Source organism: Rhipicephalus microplus, chromosome X (assembly GCF_043290135.1).
Source record: "Rhipicephalus microplus isolate Deutch F79 chromosome X, USDA_Rmic, whole genome shotgun sequence".
Lineage (NCBI taxonomy): Eukaryota > Metazoa > Arthropoda > Arachnida > Ixodida > Ixodidae > Rhipicephalus > Rhipicephalus microplus.
Genome location: NC_134710.1, coordinates 405,416,311 through 405,426,280, shown reverse-complemented (window position 1 = coordinate 405,426,280; position 9,970 = coordinate 405,416,311). Strand labels below are relative to the sequence as shown.

Genomic DNA, 9,970 nt, shown 5'->3' with positions numbered 1-9,970 from the left:
GTGAAAATCACTTGCTCGAAAATTGCGATCTTTCAATAAACGTGATTTCCTCCACAACAAAGGACATATTTTTGTTATTCTGTCATGCCTTTTGTGCAGAAAACGGTGCTAAAACATGTGCCTTTTTTTTCGCTCATTCAACAAAATTTTATGGATGACAGCACACTCTGAGAAGATTCTATAACAAAAAAAGGTAGGCATACCTTTGTTTGTCAAATGGTGAATGTAAATGATATTATTTTGTGCTTGTTTCAGCATTAAGGTTGTCGCCTTTAGTTCTTGTGTGCAACCAATCTGCTATATGGTGAGGATAGGTTTGCTTAGTTTTTATTCACTAACCTTTGCGACAACATTTTATTGTAAACGCCACAGGGGTAGTCTAATTAGGTATACCATTTTCTGTTGTTTTCCTACAAGTGTAAATGATGCAGAAGTTCACGCGAGAAGAATTAGGGAAATATCTGTATTAAACAATTATGAACGCCATAGCCAAGCACGTATATTCAGTTTGAAAACTTGAGTTAATATAGATATAGTTGTATGTTTAATACTTAAGAAATACTTTAGATATAAAGTACTTTAGATATAAACTTTTTAGAAATAATGAGAATGTGATTCTCTGTTAACGCTCCACTAGTCAAAAATTTTCAGACTACGTGCATCGTTTGTTAAAGACTAAAAAAAGTTAAAGTGCCCTGCGCAACTTTGAATCAGCCCCTACGGCTGCAACACTTTGTTTATTTAGTGTTCATGTTCAGATTTTGTTATTGACATGCTAAAATTAGGCTGCAAAGTTCCAGCCACCACTGGTATCATCTAATCTTAGACTACAATCAAACTTTAGTGGTTCCCAAAGCCAAACTGGAACGGGACACAATATTATTCTCTCGCAATGATACGAAAAAGAGATTCGTTTTCTTTTTAAAGTTAACAAATTTTACGCTTACAATAGCACATCGAATGTTTAAGAGAGCAAAAATAACACTGTAGAGTATATACGTGCCATAATCAGAGCATGCACACAAAGCTCCCGGTACCTCAAAGGAAAAGACGTATATGTATTGTAGCTTACCACGACGATAGTTATAGCGCGAGAACAAAACGACGACACAGAGACAAGAAGGACACGAAAGACACTTACCGTTTTGGCGATGACTCTCTCAACACGATGGAACATCAGAACGCTTGCAGAAACAGCACAGCGGACTTGGAGAAGTTGCCAGCCAGATGTAGTGGATGAGGCTGCAGCAGTGGTCAATGGTGCCAGGACGCACGATATTTAAAATGTTCAGGAGGTGCTGAGGGCAAGGGGGATTCGTATGCAGTACCACAGTCCCTTAATACCGTTCTGGTCACGAAACTTCTCCGTCACTCTATGGGAGAGCTTGATGTGGTGCCAAGAGCGGCCGCTACGCGGCGCAAGCCGTCCTAGGGGGGCCATCGCCCCGCTGCACCCGGTGGAACGCACTGGCCGCGGCGGCATCCCGAAGGCATTGTGTGGTGGCAGCTCGTGGTTTCTGCATCAGCGAAACGCGAACTTCCTGTGGATGGCATGAAAATTCGAACGAACAATGCCTAAGACGTGCTGTGTGACGGGTTGCAGCTCCGGATACCGAAGCAACAAAGAAAAGGCGTCGCTCTTCTGTTTCGCAAGTAGCGCCGAACTCCGAGAGAAATGGAAGCGAGCTATACCGCGAATGGAAGCTGGCGGTTTCAGCTTCGAAAGTAAGAACGTTCGGGTGTGCGAAAAGCATTTTGATGCTAGCGACGTTGTGAGAACCGACGAGCACATCGTGAACGGGGTGGCCGTGTCGCTTCAGCGAGAGAGACCGAGGCTTCGCACGAACGCGGTTCCAAGAATTTTTGACGGGCTCCCGGCGTACCTGACAAAGCCGAAACCGCGTTCACGGCCTGCGACTCAGAGGCAACCAGCGAAGAGGCGGCGCGAATTGTCACCGGAATGCGCAGCAGTGGAATGCCAAAATGTCAACACCGATTCGGCAGGAGAAGCCAGTGACGGTAAGCTCTTGAGCCGGTTTAGTCGCGGCGTTACTTTGTTTCCTCAGTCGCATGACTCTGTGTTAGCGGCTGGTGGCATTGAGGTGCTTCTAAACAGTGTTATTGAATTGTATTACAGATGCAGCAGCCAGCGATAGCGGACACGCAGATCAAGCCTGCCAAACGCAACAGGCAGTGTGTTCGTTTCTTGAAGTGCAGGCGCTAAAGGCGCAGCTTTCGAGTACGCGGCAACGACTCGAACGGTGTCAGAAGCAGCTTGCGAAGATGAGGGTCCTGGCCAACAAAAATGCAAGACTCTTGCAAAACCTGGACAAGCTATCTACCCGCGAGAAGCTTATTTACGATCAGTGCATAATGAAGGCAAACGCGAAATCTCCGAAAGCTGCCAGGTAATCTTCAGTCGCACTTAACTGCCACGAAGCTATGAATATAATCGCACCTCTTTTTCGTGCCACTGTCTTGTGCATATTTTTTAAGAGCAGTGCACGCTAGCATTGCATGTCAGAGTAATCCTAAATTGCCCGCTTTGCATGATCGCACAATGCAAGCTGTCTGTTGCTCTTGTACTGGAGTAGGGGTGCATGTTAATATTGAAAGTGACAAGGCATTTTTAAACGTGGTGGTTGTGTAATGCGTTATGAGGAAAGATGGTGTGATGCATGTCGTGCATCTTCTTTTTTCTGCTTGCTGTGGTTATGCACTTGCACTGTTCACTCACCAGCCTCGGTTTACCTGAATGCACAACGAGCCTGCACTCTCTTTAGGTACAAAAAAGCATGGATTTATGACTGCCTGCTACTGAAGGTTAAGTCGACAGCGGTCTATACATTCCTTCACGAGAATGAGTACCTTCCCTTGACCAACCCTCGCACCCTCTACACGTACCTGAGGAGCCTCAAGACTGACTTTAGTTTTGACAGCAGTCTATTCACCGTTCCTAAAGACAAGCTACAAGTACTTCCTGAGCGAGAGGAGGTTTGGAACAATGCACAAACTTACTACTGCATTCTATGACTTCATATCTCATATGCGGTGCATGTCTAATAAGTTGTATTTTTTTACAAGTGTCCTGATGTTCGATGAAATGAGCGTAAGAAAGAGTGTGCACATTAGGGAGTCAGACATGGCTCTGCTCGGAAAAGTTAACTTCGCTGAGCACACAAGATCATCGGACTGTGAGAAAGATGGCGATCACGTCCTGGTCTTTCTCTTCCGACCATTTCCCGGAGGATGGTCGCAGACTGTTGGGACCTTTTGTTCCTCCGGTGCAGCCCCTGGTTCGATAGTAGCGAAGTTGTTGCTCCAGTGCATTGTGCACCTTTCGAACGCTGGCGCTATTGTCGATGCTGTTACATGCGACAATTCAACACCAAATCGTTCAGCTTTAAGGAGCTTGGGTTAGTATCTGGGGACATGAGTTAAATTTGTCAAATTAAGAATTGAACACTACTAACTGCATTGATGTATTCTTTTCAGGGATAAACAGTGACCAGAAAGAGCTCCAAACTTCATTCCAGCATCCATGTGACCCTTCACGGACAGTGCAGGCACTAATTGATCCACCGCATGTCTTCAAGTGCATAAGGAACAATCTTCAGAAGGTTGGAAAGTTTCTGGTAAGCAGTAATTCGTATCCACGTCAGGTTACTCCCTTTGCGAGGGATGGTTTCACCTTTTTATCGCAGCTACCGGAAGGACATGAGGTCCATCACTTCCACTACTCTGCCCTGCTGGAGTACGAGGAGCAACAGGCTGGTCTCCGGGCTGTCCCGAAGCTCACAAGGGCTCACATCTTCCCGAACGCCTTCCAGAAGATGAGTGTCCGGCTTGCTGTTCAGGCGAGTAACCACTCCTAGTAATCAGTAAGGCTACTTACAGGCGAACTAATGACACAAAACTTTGCTGATGATTTGTCAAAAAAGACAAATTTCAATGCAAGCTCTTTCGTTCAACAACAGTGTGCCATCATTTTCAGCTTTTCAGCGGAAGCACGGCGTCTGCAATGGAGTTTTATAGCAAGCAAGAAGGCTGCCAAAAGCTACATAACTCCGCAGGTACATACGACTTCACGAAGCAGATGAACAATATATTTGACTGCCTCAACTCAAGAAGACCACAGGACGTGCAATACAACGAAGCCGAGCACATCGCGGTGAGCGAGTAAATCACACCCAAATATGTTTTTCTTTTATAGTGTACTCAAGGTTAATATTTCTTGCATTGCAGACATTGAAGGCGAACATAAAGTGGCTGGAGGATTGCTGCACATACATATATAGAGAGCCTGGCGAAGTAGAGGCAGGTGTGCTTCATAGCAAACCAACTTGTGGTGCACTGAGGATAACGCTGCACAGAACGGTGGCCCTGTTTGATCGACTCTTGAAGTCTGGCTTCCGTTATGTTCTAGTTGGAAACCTCGGCCAAGACTTTTTAGAGGTAATTCAGGTACTTTTTGGCACGGAGTGTTGGTACAGATACCTTTCTTTTTCCCTGTCCAGCGCTTCTTTGGGATAGCCAGGCATGTCGCAGGAGACGGGGGCCAACCAACTGTTCAGCAGTTTTTGTTTATATACCGGATGCGGTCGGTGAACAACCTCATACGGCCACCTAAGCGAGTTGACGGAAGCGGGCCACAACTGCTTCTCACTCTGCAAGGTCTTTTTGACAAGGAAAAGCCCTCTACGACTCAGGTATTTAGCAATTTGTGTCCTGTATGTGTCCTGAAGTTTCCTTTTTATCACCTTGAAAATACAGGAAGTTGCGCACATTTCAGGTGGACACACTAGCTGTTCTGCTGGACGATGTCCTGCTGGAGCCAACAACAGACTGCGTGGAGGACATTGGCCCCCTTTCGACCAAAGACTCCATTTTGGATTACCTCGGCGGATATGTGGCCAAGAAGTTTTCTACTTTGGATTGCTTAGGCTGCATCGAAACGATGTTGAGCACAACACGTCAGCCATCTGCCTTGATCCAAACAAAATCGAGAAGCTATTTGAAAGTACCTAGCAGCCGTCTTCTTGCTCTCCTGAAAATTGTTGAAGAACTTGTAGAGACGTACACGGTGCAAAACATTGCATGCGGTGACGTGTACGCGAGGATTGTTGAGGGCATTTTGCTCGACAGCTGCACAGCGTCAGCAAGTCTATAGGTTGTCTGTTGCACTTTTTAGGGACAACAGCTGAGGTTGTACACTTTTTTTGAGATGTAGATTACATTTCTTCACTCGAGAAAAAAACAAAGCCTCGCGGGCAACTGTGCGCAGTTCATGCCCTGCAAGTGGTGGGCGGAAGCCACAGTGTTAAGCGTTATGGCTGTGTATGTGAGCACGCCTTCTCATTTGTATATAGTGTTGTATATCTTGTATACATTACACTGTAATACTTTCGTACTATTCATAATTATCTGGATATAGTGCAAATAGTGTATATTCAAATACAGTTTATTATAGGCAGTGAGCTAAGGCAGAGTGCAGCTGTTAATGAAACGAAATACACATTGTACAGTAGAGTCACAGATTGTGTAACATTGCTCAGAACAGCTGCAATAGTTTCAAGTGCTTTTCTTCTCCAAAGTGTTGTTCACAGTGTATTTTGTGTAAATAACTGTTTTCCAACTTTCTCCCCATTACATGCACCATATGTGAATCTTCCATTCATAAGTACACATCTGACTACTAGGCGGCGTATCATTAGCACCAAATTTGAGATTTATTGCATGCCTTAAATCATAACCGCCCTTCCCCGCCTTCAACCCAAAAAATAAAAACAAATGTGTGATGAGGTACCTCGGTAGTGGCAGAGGCGGATAAGCGGCTAGCACTGGCATCAAAAGGAACTTCCAGATTAGGCTGCTGTACTTCCGTTCCCGGAGAAATTATGGGTTGTCGGCTGGTAAATAATAATGCCCTAAACAGTAAACACAAGGAAACGTCAAGCGGCGGGTGTCCCGTGTAAACTGCGTGGAAAGAAGTGATCAATCAAATGTTGGGCACGTTTAGAGCGGTCGCGAAAGCCCTCGGCATCGAAAGTCCCCGCGTCAAAAAAGCGATCGGCGCTCTCAAACGTGTGTCCAAAACAACTGCGCATTTGGGTATAAACTCAATTGAAAGGTCTGGAATAAAACTTCTGGCTCAACCATTCAGTTCATTTGAATAGTTGGGTAGTAGCGCGCGAGAGGCGAGCCGGATATAAACCAATGTGATTGCTCCTGTACTACCCAGTCGTGTTTCATTTCGTTCACCTTCCTCCCCCTATTGGCGGTCCTACCAGAATATAAAGCTCACCTACCGGATAAACATAATCGCCCTTTGGCCGGGCGCAAATACAAACATGTTGTCGAGCAGATCAAGCAGTAGCTGCTCGCATCAAGAGCATGGAGCATAAGCATCGCCTTTCAACACTTGCGAGCTATAGCTCGCAAGTACCGCTTTGAGGCATTGTAAGTATGCATGTAATTGGGCTATGAGACAATTATTGACACAATGCGTTATCGCGCGGTGTGAGAACACTTTTAATGCGCTGCTGTTTAATAGGAGGGCCCGCACTTCCAAGTAAACTACGCGTGCGTTCCAAAGTAAACAGCTCTCATTCGTCGTCAACACTGGATCCCGTTTCAACTTATTTATCTGGTGGCAATGATGCGTTCAGAGACGTAAAAAAAGGTAACAGGAAGAACAGCACGCACATAATCGCGTCGAAACGCCGGCCGCAGTGCGCATACAAGCCCAGCAGTGGCGGCGGCTTGTGGCCCCCATACGACGGGTGGCGCCTCTAGCGAAAGATTTTGTCCCTATATCAACCTTCGGGCGGAGTTTCGTGACCAGAAAAGCATTGAAGGACTCTGGCAGTACCTTGTGAAGAATATTTGTAGCAAGACACTCTCCTATGCGCTGCGGCGTGCTTCCTACCGGGCAGTAGAAATTAGGTGCCTTCTTCCTTTTCTAACCACTACTACTCTCAAAGTTTTAGAAGACTGAAAACTTGTTTTACACATTCCATATGTATACGGGCACCAGGCGCCCAGGAAAGTCAGTTTGTATCTTTTTGATAACTTTCACATTTTTGAAAAGGTTATTCAGCTTGTCTGAGCAATTGTCTGTTTAAAGCCTCATGTTTTTCAATGACCTACAACACTTCAGCAAGGCTCATTCGTTTCAATCATCCTTCTCGCTGGGTTGTTGCAAACAGACCTTTTCCCTTCCACCTCCGCAACTGTAGAGTACAAGCATGTTGTCAAAATGCGCTGCAGCAACTAAGTGGCAATTATTTCCAGGAGCATTCCTTTACTGATTTCTAATTTTTCATTCCTAGAACGCTCTGAATTTGGCAGTTCGTGAAATATATACAGTTGTGTTTGGGGCACGCGGAGAATAGCCAGTCGGTAGACGGCGCCCGACGAAAAGGGAAGTTAATGAAAAGAGGCTGCCCAGACGCGGACTAAGCCGTTCTTCTCGGAACGCGTCTTTGTCGTCAAACCCCGTGAGCCTTTGTTCACCGCACTTTGTGCTGGGAAGACATCCGGATGTCCGTAGCGCTCTCACGGTGAGCCAGGCTGAAAAATAAGTGGTCGCTGTCGCGACGCCGCTCCCGACAAGATAACGTGGCGCCATGCTGTAACAATACGGGTGGATATACGGCAGAATCGTGTCTACTAACGCGAGACAGCCGACCGGCCGTCTACGCAGGCTTGTTGTCGCACGAAGGTATTTTTTAAGCTGTACGTCAACGAAATGACGGAGTTCTTCATAGCCGATGTTGTTGTTGTTAGTGGTTCATGAGGAAAAGGAAGAAGGCACCTAATTTCTGTCTGCCTACAGGCGACACGGCGCAGTGCCTTTGGGGTGGGGTAGAGGGGGATGAAAGAGGATAGGAGAAATAGTGTGTGGTGTGTAGGAGGGATGTCCGGTCCGCTTCAGCGCAGGCAGCAGGCCGTCGGCAAAGGCAAGGGCAGCAGGGCTCCTGGGGTCAGCGGTAGGCAGCAATTCCTGACTCCTCCACAAACTCCGCCAGGCTGCGGAGTGCTGCCGGATGTGGATGAGACGGGAAGAGGATAGCAAAGTGTGGGAACGCAGAGGCGGAGACCCGTCTCGGAGGAAAGGAGAGTTGTTTGCTGCAACGGTGAAGCATCGAGCTTCACCAATGCAGCAAACAACTCACGAGGCTGTCTCAGATGAGACGAGAGGTATTTAATGAAGAGAAATGGAGAGAAGGGGAGCTTGGTTCTCGAGAACGAGATTGGGAAGCGGGGACAGAGGACGTGCTTAGCGCAGACTCTCATCCAAGGTTGATACTACATCGAGAAGTTGGTGTCGACGTGCGGAGTATACGAAGGGCTCGGCAATTAACGCAGACGTTAATATTGCTACAGGCCAGCGCTTACTGTGCAGTTGGTTTAGTAGCCACTCCGGTCTTTTCTTTTTTGTAAATAAGTGTCAGTGTGTAAATAAACCGAAGTTTGCCAGGAGTTGAGCGAGCAGTCCAGTCCTTCCACGTGTCGTCGTGATCATCTGAACCATCGGAACTACAGCCATTATCTCAATCTTAATTACAGACTACGTAAACTTGAGCAGTTGTGTTTACCACACAAAAAATGTTGATCCCAGACTAGAAGACATGCTATTCTTTTCATTCAACACTAATTCCGTAGTTTGCTTTCTAACGCATGTCCCTCCTTCATTTTGCTGCCATCTGTGTGCCAGGACGCCTGTGCACAATGAGAGGTGACATTTCAGCAGTAACTTTTAAAAAGCGTTTGTGAGGGTCACCAACATTGTCCTAATCGGGAGGGATGAACGGAGGAGAAAGCATGTTCAAGAAAAAGTCTTGATAGCAAAATATCTCAAGGATAGAAATCTTACAGATGTTTGTAATGATTGATATGTGGGGTTTAACCTCCCAAAACCACCATATGAATATGAGAGACGCCGTAGTGGAGGGCTCCGGAAATTTAGACCCCCTGGGGTTCTTTAACGTGCACCCAAATCTGAGCACACGGGCTTCCTTCATTTCCGCCTCCGTCGGAAATGCAGCCGCCGCAGCCGAGATACGAACCCGCGACCAGCGGGTCAGCATCTGAGTACCTTAGCCACTAGACCACCGCGGCGGGGCACAGATGTTTGTAAGATGCGCTTACTATTTTTCAAAAGATTAATTGTCGCTATAATCACGTTTTGATCAGTTAGGCTGGCCCCTTGTTATGTCTTGTGGGAGGCATCCAGACTTCAAAGCGGTGCAATTAGTCTGCTTATTTAAAATTAGTTCTGCTTATTTTTTATTCATCTCCGTAAAAGAATCAGTAAAGCAAGCTTGTTTATTAGTAAACACCAGTACGTAGACGCTTAGGGCGTGTGCACGCACCTTTACCACAGCTACATTCCACGTGCCGGGACACCTATCGCACGAAAGTGGAGGGCGAAAAAGTGATGCCGATACTCTGTTTCACTTTTCTCTTGCGTGTGGCAGGTGTGGCACAAGGTATACATACAGTGCGGCTGTGCAGATAACGCATGTACAAGCCCGTAATTAAGTTCCCAGATTTCTCCTTTTTACCTATGCACCAACCACCACCTCCTCTCTCGACCATCTGACACACGAAAACGGCATCTGCCAGCATGCTCTTCATTACATGGAATTATTAGCGCTACAAAAGACGTACACATGTGAGAGACAGAGAACAGACAGGTACTACTTACAACTGATTTATTGCAAATGTAGCAATAAGTATAAGTACAATGGTGCACAGACGCAGTGAGCACATATCATGGTGGCCCCACTTATCAGGCTACATGCGTGTACGTGATATATAAAAACCGAGTTTCATTTTTGTTTGTCCCGTTTTTAGGTGCTTGGCTTTGGCCAGCTGGCCAGATCAGCTGCCAAACAAGTCTAACGCAATGACATCAATGTACTCGGTTCACAGAAATTGTGATGTCGATGTAGTCAGTTGCGAG

General features: G+C 46.4%; 1 protein-coding gene across 1 annotated transcript; it reads left to right on the top strand.

The window, feature by feature from the left end:
• Positions 1-2,824: 2,824 nt before the first annotated feature.
• On the top strand, positions 2,825-6,851 carry LOC142776472 (uncharacterized). The gene is made up of 2 exons (XM_075880200.1): positions 2,825-4,709; positions 4,793-6,851. The coding sequence occupies exons 1-2, from the start codon at positions 4,596-4,598 to the stop codon at positions 5,168-5,170; spliced, it is 492 nt and encodes a 163-aa protein (XP_075736315.1). The 5' UTR covers positions 2,825-4,595; the 3' UTR covers positions 5,171-6,851.
• Positions 6,852-9,970: the final 3,119 nt, after the last annotated feature.

Excerpts from the sequence above, each read along its gene's own strand:
- LOC142776472 (XM_075880200.1), top strand. The coding sequence starts at position 4,596 with ATGCGGTCGGTGAACAACCTCATACGGCCACCTAAGCGAGTTGACGGA. Across the intron at positions 4,710-4,792 it reads AAAAGCCCTCTACGACTCAG|GTGGACACACTAGCTGTTCT; the intron begins GTATTTAGCAAT and ends CGCACATTTCAG.